The 19,389-nt window shown below is 45.6% G+C and overlaps 1 protein-coding gene across 1 annotated transcript in view; it reads right to left on the minus strand.

The window, feature by feature from the left end:
- LOC121048220 (voltage-dependent calcium channel subunit alpha-2/delta-1-like) overlaps positions 1-19,389 on the minus strand; it is a 92,189-nt gene that overhangs the window by 33,543 nt on the left and 39,257 nt on the right. The window contains exons 10-14 of the mRNA XM_040504297.1: positions 7,373-7,433; positions 6,286-6,375; positions 2,829-2,948; positions 1,788-1,866; positions 1,678-1,727 (exon numbers count right to left, since the gene is read on the minus strand). Coding sequence (XP_040360231.1) covers positions 1,678-1,727; positions 1,788-1,866; positions 2,829-2,948; positions 6,286-6,375; positions 7,373-7,433 — 400 coding nt within the window. The remainder of the gene's footprint in view (positions 1-1,677; positions 1,728-1,787; positions 1,867-2,828; positions 2,949-6,285; positions 6,376-7,372; positions 7,434-19,389) is intronic.

Raw genomic sequence — 19,389 nt, forward strand, 5'->3', positions numbered from 1 at the left:
CTTTTTTCAGATTTCCGACGGACCGCATCTGTCACGGGACTTAAAACGAAAGCCAGTATAAATGTTCTGGCAAACAGAAGAGTGTGCCAATGGGTCCAGTTGTTCTTTCAGATTTTCAAAAAACGTCATAAAAATTGATAGATCGAAAAATTTAAAACCAAGAGGCTTCTTCTCCGAACGTTTGCATCACTCAAAAACCGTAGCTCCCATTAATGCCCTAATAAATATTTATGAACAATCTTTTTTTGCGCATACAATTGATTTATGAAACAGTCTTTCCGGTGATGACGTTGGCATTTATTCATTCTCTTCTTTTGAGAAAGCTGTAGAGATAATTTTTCAGTGCTAAGAAAGTTTTTGTTGTTTGTTGTTTTGTTCATTTTATTTGTGTGCGATTCAGATTTCAGTGGGCCAATTGGCAATGTAACCCACTCCTGCCTTGGCCCTAAACTGGGCTGGCAGCATTGACAAAGATATAAAAAAAATAACTGTTAATTAACGAAAATAAACATAAAGTTCCAAAAAGAAAATTGCTAAGCTTCACGGGAAACCACTAAATCAACACATTTTGGAAAGATATAACGCAAAAACATCATTTTACGGTGCTAAAAAAAGAACAAAACAAAAAACGCTTAAGTTGGATGCGTTTTTAGGTTTCGGTTTCCTCTCGGAGCGCCAGGAGTCCTGCTCCCCGGTGCCCGAGGTGCGAAGTCATTACCTTGCCTCCCTTGTAGAACGGAGGGAAATATGGCGTACGTGCGTTGCGCCTCTCGGCCACCGGGGAGCAGGACCGCTGCTGCGAAGATGCGCTCCCATAGGAAACCGAAACCTAGGAACCTGTCCAAATTGAGAGTATTTTGGTATGCCATAAAAGGCTGCCTCAGCCTTATCTCTCTTTAATTTTAGTTGATTTAGTGGTGATGCTTTGCAGGTTTATATTGAAACCATATGTTTATTTTCACCAATTAAAAAGTTAATGAGCAGATTTTAGCTTATTATCTAGCTAATTAGTATGCTTTTTACAATTTTTGACACCCACCTTGACTGGCAGTCTGTTCCCAGAAAGAGTTTCTTCTTTTTCTCAACCACCATATTTTTTAGAGATTTTGAAAGCCTTCGCTGAGACACCAGAACACGAAAAGACCGATGCGGATATAAATCATCAATGTAGAGATGTTCGGCATATACATTTAATGTACACATGTTTACTCGACAAATTTAATGTACACATGTTTACTGTATAAATTTATGTACAAATGTTTATTTTATCTATACAACGAGTTAGTCTACACATGTTCACGTTGCGCTGAGGAATTTTCACTCTTTACTGTAGAGTTACTGAAAGAAATCAGTCGCTACGTTTTTAAGAATTAACTCGCTTTTCTTGTTGGCGGGTTATGCCTTAGGAAGGTAAAGCTGGTAAAGCATTAAGAAGGTAAATAAGGGAGCCAAGTAAGTTGCTTAAAAACTACCGCGAAAAAGATATAATAACGTCATATTGGAATTATATCACCACATCTAATAAATATAGTAATACAGAAAAATACACGACTTTTTATATAATTATTACTAATTGCAATGCGCACGACATTGGAGCCCGTCAGATGGCTCTTTTCAATGTATAACATGGAATCATCTCATTTGTGGCAGAGGTATGTTCAGTTGACTTGTACTGACCTGCACTTTGTACCTACTGGCTCCAAACGATGTAATAGCCGTGAAGTATCCTGGAAAAAGCAAGGCCCCACTGTGACGACCAACGCTTAATGCATGTTCAAATGGGATACCTCTGTTATTGCAAGCGAGAGCCTTGAGGGTAGCGTACGGTATCGGGTGCGGTCCAACAACGTAAGTGAAGATGCGAATCTGAAATAGAAGCGAGAGGGCCTCAGTTTCATCTCAACAGAACCAGTTTCATACCTATCCGGGCTGAGCAACAGCTTTTCGTTTGTGAACGCAAAAGAAAGGCTCAGAATTTTTTTCTTTCTCACTCGTTGTGCTGCTAACCAAACGCCAAAACGAAGCTGTGTGCCATAAAGAGTCAGGAATTATTTATAATAGAGACCTTTCAAAAGTGCGCGATATCCAGAAGCTGCAGCACCAATTACCTGAGCCCGTCGTTGTTTGATCACGTACCCCGAGAATGTATTGAACACGAGGTCCGTGTCATCGTTCGGCGTGAGCCCTGCTGGGCTCGTGTGAAAAACGAGTGCTGCCCTAAGAGTTCGGCGAAGGCCCGGATCCAATCGCACACACCTCGTGTCCAAGAAATGGCGATCACCAATGTTGCTTGATCAGATTTTGACAAGGGTCTGTTACGATGACTTAATTCCTTCTTGTCGCCCTCTTTTAAGACTAAGATGTCTGGAGCGTGTCCCAGACTGGTTCGCTTAGCGTCGTGTCTTGCCCGTACATAGAAAGTGTCCCCGAAACGGCGAAAAAAGGACGTCACAGAAGCCGGCACGTGACGTTGACGAAGTTCGCGATCCTGGCGGTTGGTGGTAGAAGACCCGGTAAAAAGTTCGAAAGAACGCAATGTCGCTGTCGTTGAGGGGTCCCAACTCCTAACTGCTGAAGCTTCCGTGGACTGTAAAGCTAGAGAGCAAACTGTAGGAGAACAGGCGTCTGCTACATTTATCACCACTGCTGTGACACGCCATGTTCGCGGCCGGTGACAGCATGACACTTTTATTACGTCATCGGGCGGAAACCGATGCAGAACCACTTTTTGGGACGCGGTCAACAGATCCAGTCGAAGACGCGTTCCAGGCACAGTATAGAGGCTAAACGGACTGAGTGTGAGAGAGCTTAAAGCAGGTCGGGGAAACCTTAAGTCCTGTGTTGAGTTTCTTCACCAATGGGGTTGGGTCTTCCGTGCCTCCGTCCGTGAAGACCATGATCATCTGGATGCATTCCGCGCCGGCATATGTCGTCCTATTTTCTTGGAACTGGAATCAAAGCAAACGCAGATGTGGTGCCAATAGGCGGCCGTACTTATGGTTTTATGTGCAGAAGGCAATGGGGACATAATTTAAAGACCGTTCTGCCTATCGGTATACGCCTCGCAAGTGTGCTCATTTTCGTCTTCTGCGCATGAGAAAGGAAGTAGTGGTGACCTCAGAACACCGAGCTCTGATTGGCTGATCGCAACCCCCTATCTCAGCGTCGTCTGCTCCTTTGAAACGTCGTCTGCTCGCAACATCGTCTGCGTCTGTCTTACCTGTCCTGCGACTTTCGGAAGTGCAGGTCTTTACGAGCGAGTTCGACTTCGCCTTTCAGTGAGGGCAGACGAAATAACTCGAGCGGTACGTTGTTTTTGTCTAACAACTAGCAGACGCGTATCAAGGAGGGAAGTAAAAGGACTCACTGGCGAGGTGTCCCGAGGCGCCGAGGTTTGTTTGCTAAGAACCGAGAGGTGAGCTCATTAGTGTCCGCAAGTTCCCTCCCAAATGCTTATTCCCTCCTTTCGTGTGCGGCGAGACCCCTCATTCTTTAACGGCGTCGGTGGGTTGGCGCAGTTAACGTCGTCTGCTTTACGTCTGCTAGTCAAAGCGATGGCTGCTTTACCTTTCCTACGTCTGTCGGAGATTCACCGCTTTTTCACCAGCGAGAGTCACCGTTGCCTCGGGAAAAAAGGAGATAACAAGAGGAAGAAACTGACCTCTTAATCTAAAATTGAGGTCAGCGATCAAAGTATAATACGGGAAGAGTTCACAAGGGTCGCGCGGGCATCTTCCATTCAACACGCCAGCCGGTCGTGGGCAGACGGTCGCCGAGTCGCGGAGTGCCTGCTATGTCTAACTGCGGAACTCGCTTGGTCGCGTTCTGTGGAATCGTGGCCGTTGGAGCTTTTCCCGGGTGTTTGTGGATCCAGCGTTCTTGTTCGTCGTAGTCTGTTTCAAGTACTTTTTTACTTTGTTCTTGCTGCTTGAAGTCGGGACTCGTGAGAAGCGCACGTAGAAAAATAAAGGTCCGTGGGTCGTCGGTCATGCTGATTTGGTCGTAAGAAGTGCGTAAGACAGCTTTGGAGCTGTCGTAGGATTTCGGCGTAACCTGCGCAAAACTTACGAAAATTTCGTTTCGTGAATACGAATTTGTTCTTAAGTTTTGTCTTACGCACATTTTTGGCGTAAGATTGTTTCGTGAATCTGGCCTCTGCACTTCCGAAAGTCGCAGGAAAGGTGAGACAGACGCAGACGACGTTGCGAGCAGATGACGTTGCAAAGGAGCAGACGACGCTCAGATAGGGGGTCGCGATCAGCCAATCAGGGCTCGGCGTTCTGACGTCACCGCTACCCCCTGCGCAAAAAGCAGACGAACTTGCCCTCCGCATAGGAACACACTACAGTAAAGATGGATCCATCAAAAAGCTACATGTAGTGTTTGGACGTCATATCTCGTGACTATTTGGCAAGTTATATCGGCAAACGTTTCGAGCTTTAATTGAGATAGATGTTACGATGCCGAGCTATCATAGCCCCGTAATATGTTTAAATAAACGGTAATACGAGATCATGTTATCTAACATGATCTCGAGATCATTATAACATTTCATCATGCCCTATTACAAACGATGGTGCCGGAACATGTTTAGAAGAAAAAAGAACGTATTATGACGTCATATTATCATAACATGATCTTGTATTACTTATTGTTCGTATTGGTTTTCTTGATGACATTAATAAATGCCTACTACACATTCAAAGTTAAAAAATTCAAAGCTTCAAAGTCACGAACAATCTACACAGGTCAACACTATTAGCGCGAATACAGCATAGGAGCGTTTTTTTTTTTTAAATTTTACTACAAAAAATTATTGTCAGGCGTGATATTTTACTTCTTAGGTTATTGTCCCTATTGAGCCATTTGCACCACATCAGTAGTTTGATGACAGTCCTTCGATTCGAATAGGAGCACAAAAAAAATTACAGGGAGATCCATTGGTCGATTCTTAAGAAATGCGTTAACATGACCCTTGGAAACGTTGCACACGTACCCTTTGGGAAACGCTAACGCTGACCCCTTCTCTTCTTTCTTTTGGATTTCTCGTTTGCTTCCTTTATTTTTCTGCTGCCTGCTTTCGGCCTCGTTAAGGGGTCAATGTTAGCGTTTCCCAAAGGGGGGCGTGTGTGGCGTTTTCCAAGGGTCATGCTCAGAATCCATCAATGGATCATCCTCTAATTCTTTCACCGATTTTTCGTAGTCTCTCCCTGTCAGTGTACGTCGACACCCTTGGATACGGTCATCCATATTACTCGTGGAAAGAACCACATCCATACCACTCGTGGAAGGAACCGCATTCATATCGCTCGTGGAGGATACTACGTCCGTCGTTTTAACTACACACATATCACAGCCCACGCACCGCTACTTCGGGAACCCAGAGCGAAGGAAAACCGGCGACGGAAGAGCGGCAACTGTGCAGGCGTGCACAGTGGCGTCACAAGGGCGAAGCGGGTGGGGGGGGGGGTGGGGGGGGGGGTAGGGGGGGGGGGGAGGTCGCGGCGCGGCACAGAGCGGGGGAGGGAGGAGGGGGGTCGCGGCGAGCTACCGCCCTGGGTGCTGCTAACCCTAATGACGCCACTGCGCCCGCATTCCACTGCGCCACGGCGCAGCACCTGATAACAAAGCCGTAGTGCTCAATGACATAACGTCATCAGAGAGGACCAACGCGGCTCCCAGATCGGACACTACGATTACGTCAACGTTCGGCTCAAAAGTTGAAACTTGACTCGAAGCCGAGCGCTGGCACGGCATTCGTTTTCATTCTATGTCCAGCGTTGGCCTTCTCTGATGACGCGATCTCAATCAACACTAGGGGTTTGTTATGCAGGGAGTGTTGCGCGGCGCCTCCTCCTCTCTGGCTCCGCGGAAGCTGTGCGCGTGAGTGTGACTTTAACAAAAACCGGAAGGCTCGTTTTGACGAAAGCTCGGCAGTGTCTTTCCGTTTGTCAGCTCCGGGGACAGAGAGAGAGAGAGAGAAGAAGGGGTTGAGGTTGACGCGGGCTGAAGTCAGCGCTTCGGACCAATGGAAGCGTCGTACGCGTCGCTCTCTCCCTTACCTTCTTCTTCTGTCCCTGTAGCTGGCAAACGAAAGACACCGCCGGGATTTCGTCATAACGAGCGTTCTAATGCTAACTCGTCAAAGAAACTGGCGATTGCATGTTTGGATTAACAGTACCGCGCAATGTACAGGTCAGTCCCTTTCACTGCTCAATAAAAGTATGTTTAACTTAATTATTGTTCTAATGACTGCAATATTTTATAAACAAGGGGAAAACATACGTCTGCCATGTTTTGGAAAGCGAAGTCCAGTGCGTGCGACAAACTTGCGGTGCCGCCGTCGGTAATGCGGTCAATGCTCTTGGACAGTATCTGCAAAAACAACAGCAGGTTCCAAACGAAAGCTTGGATGGTGGCACGTCATCGCCTCGTCAATTAGTGCCAACTTCTATGTCACTTGACACACAAAATACAAGAAACAACAACACAAACAAGTACAGTAATTTAGTCGGAAAGTACCGAACACTGCTGCGACACAGTAAAGGTACAGGCACACGCATAGGTGTGTGCCTGTATTGGTGTATTTGTCAAGTCTGCTTTCGCTTGTTCTTCCGTGTGTGCGCGATGTATCGGCAAACAATTAGGCGAGACAATACAGCTAACCGAAGGCTGTTTTTATGGGGCTTTAAATTGTATCAGCAATCATTTCCGAATCGTAGCTCGGTGCGATGATGACAAACTGTATAGGAGGTAAGTTGTTTCGTTTTTCTTCTTTTTAATAAGTAAAGTTTAACTGCGTTTGTTATGATGGAAGCTTCGGAGAAGTGAATACTACCTCTGGTGCGTATCTTAGTTGAGTTTTATTCTTTGGGTTGTTTTGTTACTCGCCTCGGTGCTTTGTGCGTCTCGAGTTTATCTGCACGTTTTATTTTCCTTCACTTCTGCCACATTAAAATAGTGCTGGATATACATGTCGTACTTCTTTTAACTCCAGGGAATGTAGGGTCCCCTGTTAACATGCAATGTCAATTGTTCATACCGATAACGCCAATCGATAACGCCAATAAAAAAAATTATATGAATAAATATTAAAAAAAATAGAACACCAGTGCGCAACCTAAAGCATAGTAAGATCAATCTCTTCTCATGATTCTATTCACCACTGATTTATGCATATTTTAAGCATCTGGTGCATACACGATTGTATTGCAGTGATCACAATATTTTCTTTTCACAGTGACCGCAGAGGCTGTCATATTTGAAGTTACACAAAGTTCACGTCGTGAAAACACTCATAAATTATGTTTATTTGATCTTGAATTTTTCTGTAGAAAAAGGCCACTGGTCTACAAGGGCACAAAACGCATACCCGCTTATTTCGCCTGTTGGCTTGCACCAGAGTGTCGAAGCAGGACACCCACCGGACTTCGCTGGCAAAGTGCAAAGGAATATGTTTGATTGTTTTAAAACTAAGGTACGCCATCAACCTTGAGTATTTAAAAAACAAGATTAACGCAGACAAATGCATATTACATTAATTCAAACACTTTGCAATAGGTAACATTACGAAGAATAATACTTGCTGAAATTATCCATTATTATTGCATTCGGAATAATCGAAGGAAGAAGTAACGTGGCGCATATGAGTGGAAGCTCTAAGCAGACGCCGGGCTAACGCTTATCCCGTTGGAGGCTACATAAATCTGCCAGATTGAACGCGTATCTCGAGTGTATTGATCCGCGTTTTTGGTTTCTATTTTTTCAAAATTGGGCGTACTTTTTTCGGTGTTTATTTTAAAAATTAATTTTCGTTTTTTTTTCGGCGCATATTTATGCCCACAAAAGTTTATCGGCTTTTTTTCGGTATATATAAAATAAACACCAACGGACGTCGCATCAGATGATCCTTCTAAGTCTGATATTTGTGATCAGTCAAAGAATAACGATACAGATACATCAAAAAATAAATGGACTCTTTATTTCGCATGTGTTTGTAATGTAAAAGAAACAAGAAAAAAAAACACACACAAAAGTACAAGCAAGTCAGATACGAAGCCTATGCTGAAAAAACATGGAACTTCACCTTCTGTACATAAGAATTACGTGATCTTATTATAGTACCACACAAATGTACTTTTCCAGGTTCTCCTCGTTGATTCGTACTCTTTCCTTCCTGTTAATATGACCCTGAGCTTCGAGAATGCCCTCTCAGCACTAACACTGGACACTGGCAGGCTGAGGAGACGAAGCGCTGCCTGAGCCAAAATCGGCCGATCAACCAAATGTGACCGCCACAAGAGACATGGTGCGACGTTCTAAAGCCCGACATGACATGCAGAGCTTTCATCGAGTCAGTCTTCCTTACAACGTGTTTGAAAACACGTTCGTACATAGCGAAGCCATGGGGCCTTTTGGACTTGATGATTTGCTCATTAAACTAAAACGTCGTAATGGCATCCGGGTATCCCATACATTCGGACACGTTTCGATAGACACTGTCGTTCCACTTTTTCGCCACGGCTCTGCGGTATACGACTACAAGGTCAAAGTGACCTTTCCGGTTAAAACTGACCTTTATAAAATGGACTCGACGTACTTTTATCGGTTTTTATTGGTTTAAATAAAAAATGCCGAACTCTAGAACTGACCTTTTTCGGTTAAAACCGAATTTACGAAAATGGATTCGGCATACTTTTATCGGTTATTATCGGTTTAAATCGAAAACTCCGAATTCTACTTATAATGCAATTAATGCAAAGGTGCAAGCGAGCTAGACAATAATGATAATAAAAATAAAATCCGCCCGGTACCTGGTTCAATACCAGAACCAGGCGGATTATTTTGGTCGCGCACCACTCACCTAGTTCTCTTTAAAGATTTGTGTTTCTCCTTTGTCCTCTTTGTTCCCTTTCTCCAGGGATTTTTTTTATCACTCGAGCGTGTATTCTTTCAAAGACAATACAAGGTTACTTTTTCAACTTAGAATGCGTGTTTGGTGTGGGTGTCTTAGTGAAAACGTAAGACGCAAAAGCAACAGATGAAAGCAAGGCGCGAAAAGTTATAAGGGACGCTACGATCGAAAGTATACGCATATAGCATCACTACCGCAGCAGGTCATTCTCGCGGTTATCGTCTGTGCCATTAGCTGGGGTGAGCGACCATGTGACCATGCCGAAAACCAATAAATGTCGTCGTTACATAAACGATTGCCCGGAAATTTACCGGCCCATAAGCATTTCCGACATAAGACGCCTTTTTACGGTATAATAGGTGCTATCGCAATGATTTCCCAACCTGCGATAAATACTTAAAAAATAGCGCTTTGATTGGGGTTTCGGGCTAAATACTTGTGAACTGATTTTTTTTTTAATTGAGCAGTTTGCGTAGCGTTGTCATGCGAATATCTGTAGGGAAAACGATCGCTTCAAACTTCGCGGCAAAGTAATGAAGCCACACATCTTATTCAATTCAGTGGGCCGGGCCAAATCAACCTGGTCCATCGGCGACGAGATGTTTTGGTGGCACACTCTCATTGCCCATATCCCTGACGTCATGACCGCGATTACTATTAGCGAGTGACAACTTAGATGGTACGTGAAAATGTATGGCAAATTGCTAGTGAATTCTGTTGCATACGTGAAGCCTTCTAGCATCACAAACATTTTTTGATTCTGTTAGCCTCTGGTCTTCTTAGAAGTTTGTTCAGCAGCACGCCTAGCCCCTTCAGCCAGACGCTTACGTTCACGGCGCTCTTCACCAGATAATTTAACGAGGTGCATGTGTACACTTGATATCATAAAACCTGGCGATCTTCCAAAACCTTCTAACCCAATCCTCCTCTCCCACCTCGCCTCCTCGCCTACCTCTCCTTCTCATTCCACCCCTGGTCACGTGACCTCCCTGTTAACCAATCAGCGCCCAGCACCTCACTCCTCCTCTCCCACCCGTCAAGCAATCAGTGTCGAGCCTCGCCTCCACGCTTTTATCCAGGCTTCAGTTTTTTATGCTTCACGAAATGCCGAACACCTAACCAAAGAGCGTTTCACGGTAGAACGCGTGACAAGGCGTCGAGCTGCTCTCTGCTCAAGACGACCTAGTGAGCGTTTAGCCAATCGTGGAAGGCCGATCACAGCGACGCTTTTCGTCGCGCACGTCGCCTCTATTCACTGATAAGGTGGCAGAGCATCTCTTTTGAACAGCCGGCCTCCAGCACGCGCTCGTTGCCTTCCGCCGTGCTTTGCCTGCTCGTGCACGCTCGACGCTCACGAGGGACCGAAGCGTTGTCGAAAGCAGGAAGTTCGCGCTGAAGGCGGCACAAGCCGTTTTCGGCCTGTCACGCTAGGATACAACAGAATGTTGTATCCTAGCGCTAGGATACAACAGAATGTTCTCAAGCGCTGTTGGGTCGTTAAAAAAAATGTCATATAAATAAAGCAATGAACACAGTGCATTGAAACTTTTACAAAGATGTCCTTAGACTATGCATTCATCGTACTCAACTTGAGTGAGTGCTGGTATAAGGAAAACAAAATATGGTGCTTGAGAAAAAGTTCGTTTTTCCCCCCCAAGAATATGAACAGAAAACGAAGAAAAAAAAAACGACGAAAATCGTCTGTTTAATGCTGTTTGTTCACAGATGGCAGCACACACACTAGGACTTGCTGGAGCTGTTTTAGGATTTCCATCTTAGAGTAGATGTTACGTTTTTTGTCATGTTTTTTTGTTGTGCCGAGCTGTATCAGCGTTAACTCGACGGTTTTTGTCGTTTTCCTCCCTCGGCAGAAAAATAAAGTTTTTATGTTTACTTTCTTTTTAGGAACTTATACATAAAGTTTGAGTATTATAAATGAACCCCCTAATGGCACAGTTGCGAAAAACGATGGATTGTACTTTGTTTACTGCTTTATTTATACCACCACGTATTCCAGCACGTATTCAAAAAGACCGTCAGTCTCCACAGGTGGGTAATCTGTATGGAGAAAACTGCATGAAGTTTCCGGGAGGACGAACAGACATCCATGACGATGGGGGTCTGTGATGACTGGGAGTCTTCTTGAACGCGTGATGGAAACGAGTGAGAACCCTCGCAGTACCCTCGTTCAGGAAGGCATCCTAAAGTTGCGCCACTTCGTGATAAGGGCCTAAATCTAAACGGTCATTACGTGGGGAAGCAGCTACGGAGGATGTATTTCCCTGTTGTGTGTATATGAATACATTTTTACATTGCTCTTGTTTTTTACAACGCAGCTCTTAGGCGCCCGTTTCCTGGTTGAGCGGCATCGGCGTCGCCGTCGGCGTAACCGAGCGTTGCATTATGGGACATTGCCCATAATGACGTCACATGTGACGTCACGAGGGTAAAGTTTCCCCCTAAATTTAGCGGGAAATTTTACTGCTAAATTTAGCGGGACGTTTTGTTATAATGACGTCACACGTGAATTTTCACGTCACGTCTCACGTCACGTCACATGTACTGTCACATGTGAATTTAGCGGGAAAATTTCCCTGCTAAATTTAGCGGGAAATTTCCTCGCTTAATATAGCGGGGAAATTTTCGCTAAGTTCAGCGAGAAATTTAGCGAAAATATTCAGCCAAAATGGGAGGGGAGCAGGAGAGGACGATGGGAGGGTACGGAGGGGGAGGAGGGGTATACGCTTTGCTCCGTATCCTACCCTCCTCATTTTCCTCAAGAGCTGACCTCCAATTCGGCATTGCAGAGAATCGTGAATGTCTTCAATTTTTTTTTTCTTTACCCGGTTCATCTGAGGTTAGAAAAAGAAATAAAGAAAAAAAACATTCCTCCTTTTTAAAAAAAAGGCTATGAAATTCTCCCTTGTTTTTAGGTCGCATTTGTAAAATCTACTCGTAGTAAAATGTGAGACAAACAGGGATATTCGGGTTCGTTTTATTTTGAGAGAGATACAAAATACGTTTTGGAATTAACATACCTATATATTTCTTTTTCTGGTTGATGTGCTTGTGAATAGCGATTGCGGCTACATGGTGGCAGCAGACGGCACCGAAACCATCATGCTGCATTTCGAAAGCCGCCGAGCCGCTTCGATCGGGCTTTCATTGTTTTCGGATCAGTGTTTGAAATCCTTCTTCAGCCCAGAATAAATTTAGGGCTACGTATGGCTTCTTCCTCCACAATTCTTTTGTTTTATTGAAAAGGTACTCAAGAACAGGTCAATCGCCAACGAACATAGTTGTTTTTTTCTTTTTTGTTTTTCGATCAGAGGTTGGCTAGGAGTTGCTTTTGCTTGTAATAACTAGAAGAGTTTCCTTCAATTTTGTCTGGAGATATCGTGGTCTTAGAGTTACTTTCGCTATTTGTATACCTTACAATTTGAGTTCTCGGCGAACACATAATGTGGCGCTTTCTCGGTTTTCTCGAAGGCATGCGGACGTCGGGTCAAGGATGATACTCAATTTGGCTGCTCAGAAGTTTTGCCATGGCAATTTTAGTCACGTCCCGACGGCATGATGGTCTAGAAAACCGGCATGTGGACCTTTTTTGGTTGACGTGACATATTCGGAAAAAGTGTTTGTTACGTCGTGCTTATCAGTAAGGAGCTCGCAACAGCGACGAAGGATGTTGTTGGGAGCCGGTGTTGTACATAAACAACGTTCTTGCTTTTGTAACGGTCGTATTCCAGTTCCGTCTACGTAACATGTAAAGACCATTACTTCGTTCTGTCTAAAGACCCATTACATGATAACGCTTCACTACTTTTGACAGCGTCATGACGTCGAGTTACGACTGCGAGTCTCCTGAATATCCGTGCTCCTTATGAAGCCGTGAAGCCAATTCAAGGGATAGCTGGGCACGTGGGATATGAAGCACGGATATCCCGGTGACCCGTGGTCGTAGCACTGCATAACGTATTCAAACCAATCAAACGACCGCTACTGTTTCTTACGTTAGACCGAGATTCGAACGCGAGTGACCGGGAAAACCGTGCTTCGTATCTCCCGTTTAAAGCTACTAATCAGCATCTTTTTTTTTTTTTTTGCAAAATAGGTTTTTTGTAAAATGACCAAAATACAAAGAAGTACGATACGATAGTGATTACACGCGCGGTACGTTCGAACGTCTGCAACAGCGGCTGTATTACATTTTTCAGAGGGGATCCTCTTTAATCTTAAAAAACTCAAACGCTTAAGATTTGCCAAAAATCGCCAAGTATTATGACGAAGGGTTTGTGAAATGCAAACCCTTCGTCATAATACTTGGCGATTTTTGGCAAATCTTAAGCGTTTGAGTTTTTTGACTGGTGAACTGCCGAAGTTTGCATAAAGAAGTATTAGGGATCTCTCTTCTCCTGTTGATTGGCGTCGTGTATGGGATAAAACAAGTGCTCTAGAACAAGATCAGTGACGCAGAATTTGTCCGTTTAGTCAACCGAAGAAAGGCGAAGTTTGGGGTGTGCTGGGTCTCCTCTTAGAACTGCGTTCTGTATGCAAACCATTTCATTGCTGAGAAAGGTCAAACACGAGACCGAGGCTTACGCAGGAGCTTTCGCAAAACGGGTTTGACATTTCCAAAGAAGATAAGAGCGCGCGTATGCACCTTTCATGGACACTAAGGTCGTTAAGGTTTAGGTCACACGAGCGCCGATAACTTCGCTTTTATGAGCTCAGAAGGATTTAAAGCAACAAACTCTCTCTCTCAAAAAAAAAAAAGGTACAGACTTACATTCTTTGTTGCATATGCTACACCCCAAAACTCCAGTTTGACGTACAGCGCACTAACGTCGACCCGACGGTACCAACACTCTCGAGCGGCGTGATAGCCGAGTGGTATAACATTTTGAAATATCTTATGTGCGTGTTCATAACTACAAAAAAAAAAAAAAGAAGTAATTGTTTCTTTTTTTTTTTTTTTTGCCCTACTGCAAATCCTCAGTGTTTTTTGTTTTTCTAGTTTTTGATAGGCACTTTAGCTGTTTATACGTTATATCGCACCGTTATGTCTCCCTTACTGCCTTTGCTGCCTCGCATAGCTTGCCGGAATGGGGTGGATTCACTGGCTGTCGTAGTTGTGGGCGTCGTTCTTTCGCCAGTGGTGACAGTGAATACGTTCGTTTCTCACCTTAAAGGTTGTAGCACCCATAGTCATTGAAATTATGAAAACTAAAGTCACTGGATTCTGGGAAAGTAACGCCATTGCCTTTCCTGCCTGCTAGCCGAGCACAAACAAATACTAACATACATACGACTAAAACCTCGCAAGGCGATTGGTTCATCGGTTTCTGTTGCCATGGAAATCGCCATCTCGGTCCATTCAGATATCCGAAGCTTCGAGAGGGTCACTTTAATTCAGTCGCACCAAGATCGCCATGGAGCATCATCGTACTGAAGGCGTTCCTCGCCAATATAAGTGTCTCTGGCACTGTGTCTGCAATCAACTTATCAATCATGCTCATCCCCACGGATCCCTTAGATTTATATCGTTCATTTCAAAACAGGAAAATTATTTTTCGATGCCTCCAAGCACCGACACCGCATGTGGTGGTGCACGGTACGAAGATGTACGCTAGTTTTGCCAGTGTGTGGATAGCAAAATCGGCACATTGATACTTTAGACCCATGTTGTGGTAAAAAAAAACTATCTCCAAACTCCGGTCTAAAAACATGCTTTTCGTGCTAGACTCGTCAAATTATGAGGAGCTGGAGAAATGCAGCCTTCTGCGTTAAGTTCTTATTTTGAACTCTTTTTGTTCGCCTTCCGCCCATTGAAAAGCATGCGGGAAGGGTTTTAGAACGCACCTGGTATCGCTGCGCCGCAGCGTTCTTCCGCACCAAAAAGTTCGTCTGCTTTCCTCGCCGTCACCATGGCAACGAACGCCGAATGAATAGAAGCACGCACGGTACCGCCGCGTGAAGCCAGCAACAGCTGACGCCATTTTACGAACGCCGTCTGCTAGCCAAAGCCGAACGCGGTGTGTCAGATCAACCGCCTCCGCCGGTGCGCCGCTGGCAAAGACGACGAAGCTGAGACACGCCGACGGCGATCGAGGAAGCAACAACACCGCGGGACGACTGCAACGGCGGCATTTATTCGGATCAAAGGCCGCATTCGCCGGTGCGCCGCTGGCAAAGACGATGAAGCTGAGGCACGCCGACGGCGAATGGGCGAGCAACAGCACCGCGGGACGACTGCAACGGCGGCATTTATTGGGATCAAAGGCGCGAAATAAGCAAGAACAACTTTTATTTGAATCATAACACGCGATATCCAAGTTGGGGACCACATACCTTTGCTGGGTCTTTCCTGCGAACTTTTTACAGAGACACAGGGTGCCGCATTCAAAACACACTCCGTTTGCAAAATATGGGGGCCCTGAAAAGGGCCGTTTAGACCTCTACCAGAACCTATAACTTACGTAACGAGCACTTGACGAGGGGTTGGCGCATAAGTAGTCTTTATGCACGCAGGCGGGCGACGGGCTCAGCGCAGCGGATCACTCGAAGTCACCCCCTGTCTGCGTCGGGGCTGTAGATTTTGGCGGCCGCGGTGACGAACGACTGGAATCTATCAGTGTTTCCGCGCGCCTTCCCTCTCCTCCAAAATATGAACTTTGCAAGGTGACCAGTGAAATGGTGGCTCTCGCGCCGTCCAGATAGAAGAGAGTTTTTGACGTGGGCCCAGGTGCCCTCCACCGTATTGGTGTGCGCACCGGTGTTCGGGTCGACAAAGTGCAGCTTGTGGTTAACGGTGAGGTGCGTGAAGCGAGCGTCATCTGCAAGCTTGCGATAGCCAGCCCAACAATCTGTGATTATTCTTGTTCCAGGGTGGACCCACTTGGTTATTAGCCCTAGCAGGGTTTTAGCGTCACGGGTCTCCACGGGAACAAGAAAGCAGCACCCGGTGCAACGCGCCACACCGCCAAAAACCCACTTGCCAGGCCTTAAATACCCGCGATGGTACTTTCGCCGCCCGAACATACTCTCGTCTAGTTCTACAGTCACGCCTTCGCCGCCAATCATTTCTGAATGCGTAAAGACGGCATTTACCACAACCTCCCGTCAAAGGCTCGTCCAATCAGTTATTGTCTTACTTGCGACATCAGTCTCCCGCTGAATGACGGCGCACGGTAGGTTCTGGCACCAGAGGTAGATGATCTTCATGAAATGGGGAAGCGTCAGGTGCGATCTCTCGGGAACCGCTCCGTACCGAGACCTCGCACCGGCACTGAACCTTGACCGGCTTCCTCTTTGGCACCTCACGAGTCATCCACACACCGAACCTTCACAAATAACCATCTGCAGATCTAGCGCGGACTTGCAGCGTCATGGGAGCTTCGCACTCTGGGCACGCACACGAACCCAGAAGCAGGCCCCTGCCCTGAAGCAAATTAATTGCTTCAAGAGGGTCTTTCATGGCGTCATGAAGACGGCACAAGTTAAACGCCATGGCACTCCGACGCTCGCCTCTGGAAGAATAAAGCGCCGAGGGGGCTAAACGAGCAGAACTGCGGGCTTCTTTGCATTTATTATTTTTATTTGATCCGCCATTTTATACCTCGTGACACTATTCTAACAAACTCATTGGTTAATCGGTCGGACCATGTCATCGCGTGACGAAACAAACGCCAATCGTATGACCAGAACGGTTGCCACTGTCGGCATCGTTACAAAGAGAACAGTCGGACCCAACAACAAAGTAAAGTCACAAAGTGAACAAAAAACAAATAAGAAGGGAGCCGTTCTCGGGCGGCGTGTTCTTTGATGAGAAGTGTTGCTCGCAATGGTAACTTGTTTGTTTTCTTTTCTGTTTCTTTACCCTAGAGGGTGCCACGACCCTTATTTGAACCATTTCGTCGTTTACCCTGAGACTGGGGGGGGGGTTTTGAAGAGCAGAAGAAACAGAAAAAACAGAAAGGTTTCAACCTTGAGACCTGTCTGTTTTTTCTGTTTCTTCTGCTCTTCAAAAAAAAACCCCAGTCTCAGGGTAAACGACGAAATGGTTGACTTCCACCAGCTAGCCTGTACTTTGACTCTTTTCTCCTTATTTGAAGCTGGTTTGTTAATTCAATAACAAAGACGCGTTGCAACGAAAGAGGGAGGGAGTCTTGGCGTCAGAATAATTGAAAAGAAAAGTAAGAATGCACAATATATACCGTACTGCAAGACCGTTATACTCCGCACTCGGCGAGGCCTCATGACGCCGCCGACGACCGTTAGGCTATTTATTTTGTTCCTTTAGACTTTTATCGCGATCACTACTCCACCGTGCCTCATATTTTCCAGCGAAGGTCCGGCAGTTTTAATAAATATTAGTATTGTCGTTTAAAGGGCACTCTTTCTAAGCTCTTTCGTCTTCGTTCCTGACGCCATAAAAATATGGGCGGGAAAAAATAGCCCCACGTATAAAAAAAAAAAGTTTATTTCAAGGTCGGATTGGTTTGTGGATACAATTAGTCCAATAAAATTAGTCCAATAATTAATTATCCCAATTATTTAGCTTTGTTGTTACCATCTTTTGTGTGCATGCGTGAAATACGGGAGGCACTCACTTCATCGAATGACGTTTTAGCGAACGCCCACGTTTCACCGAATGACACTTTAGCGAATAGCCGGGCGCCGCGAAGCGGCGTTTTCGGGTGGGCCAAATGGGTTCACATTTTTGCAATGAGCTGCCGCAGACTGTCGCCGCGAAGCGGCGTAAAGCGCAGCGCGGCGGATGGGTTAGCGCGCGCCCCCGTTATTCGCTAAAACGTTGATTCGCTCAAATGTCGCTGCTCGCTAAAATGTCATTCGCTCATGTGATATGGACCCGTGAAATACAGCACCCAACGATAAGACATGAGAAGAACGCTGCAAGTGCTGGACCGTAGACCGTTTAATGTCACCAAAATCCTGGGCCGGAGAGCACTTGGCGATATCAGTGTATCGTTTTAAAAGCGCTACAAAAACACGTCGGGGACACTGAACTTCTGGACCAACTATGAGTGCGTGACCGTGTGATGTGTGTGTATGCCATTCCTTATTTTTAGATTGTAGTCGCGAAAAATCCACATGGACTAGGGCCTGAGTAAGTCAGAGTCTAGGCCAACATCTGGGTGCTGTTACTTGTTCCCTAGTCAGTGTGGATATTTCGCACCTATAATTTAAAAAAGAAAGAATATTTTTTCGGCGTCAGGAACGAAGCAGCATAGAAAGAGTGCCCTTCAAACGAAAATTCTAATATTTATTAAAAACTGCCGGACCTTCGCTGGAAAATATGAGGCACGGTGGAGTAGTGGTCGCGATAAAAGTCTAAAGAAACAAAATAAATAGCCGAACGGTCGTCGGCGGCGTCATGAGGCCTCGCCGAGTGCGGAGTATAAAGGTCTTGCAGTACGGTATATATTGTGCATTCTTACTTTTCTTTTCAAGAATTTCAAGAAAACAAAACGCGTTGTTCTTTTCAAGAAAAACGCGTCTTTGTTATTGAATTAACAAACCAGCTTCAAATAAGGGTCGTGGCACCCTCTAGGGTAAAGAAACAAAAAAGAAAACAAACAAGTTACCATTGCGAGCAACACTTCTCATCAAAGAACACGCCGCCCGAGAACGGCTCCCTTCTTATTTTTTTTGTTCACTTTGTGACTTTACTTTGTTGTTGGGTCCGACTGTTCTCTTTGTAACGATGCCGACAGTGGCAACCGTTCTGGTCATACGATTGGCGTTTGTTTTGTCACGCGATGACATGGTCCGACCGATTAACCAATGAGTTTGTTAGAATAGTGTCACGAGGTATAAAATGGCGGATCAAATAAAAATAATAAATGCAAAGAAGCCCGCAGTTCTGCTCGTTTAGCCCCCTCGGCGCTTTATTCTTCCAGAGGCGAGCGTCGGAGTGCCATGGCGTTTAACTTGTGCCGTCTTCATGACGCCATGAAAGACCCTCTTGAAGCAATTAATTTGCTTCAGGGCAGGGGCCTGCTTCTGGGTTCGTGTGCGTGCCCAGAGTGCGAAGCTCCCATGACGCTGCAAGTCCGCGCTAGATCTGCGGATGGTTATTTGTGAAGGTTCGGTGTGTGGATGACTCGTGAGGTGCCCAAGAGGAAGCCGGTCAAGGTTCAGTGCCGGTGCGAGGTCTCGGTACGGAGCGGTTCCCGAGAGATCGCACCTGACGCTTCCCCATTTCATGAAGATCATCTACCTCTGGTGCCAGAACCTACCGTGCGCCGTCATTCAGCGGGAGACTGATGTCGCAAGTAAGACAATAACTGATTGGACGAGCCTTTGACGGGAGGTTGTGGTAAATGCCGTCTTTACGCATTCAGAAATGATTGGCGGCGAAGGCGTGACTGTAGAACTAGACGAGAGTATGTTCGGGCGGCGAAAGTACCATCGCGGGTATTTAAAGGACCCATGAAGCGAATTTTAGGCTG

The sequence above is a fragment of the Ixodes scapularis genome, unplaced genomic scaffold (genome assembly GCF_016920785.2).
Source record: "Ixodes scapularis isolate PalLabHiFi unplaced genomic scaffold, ASM1692078v2 PGA_scaffold2__306_contigs__length_199485367, whole genome shotgun sequence".
NCBI lineage: Eukaryota > Metazoa > Arthropoda > Arachnida > Ixodida > Ixodidae > Ixodes > Ixodes scapularis.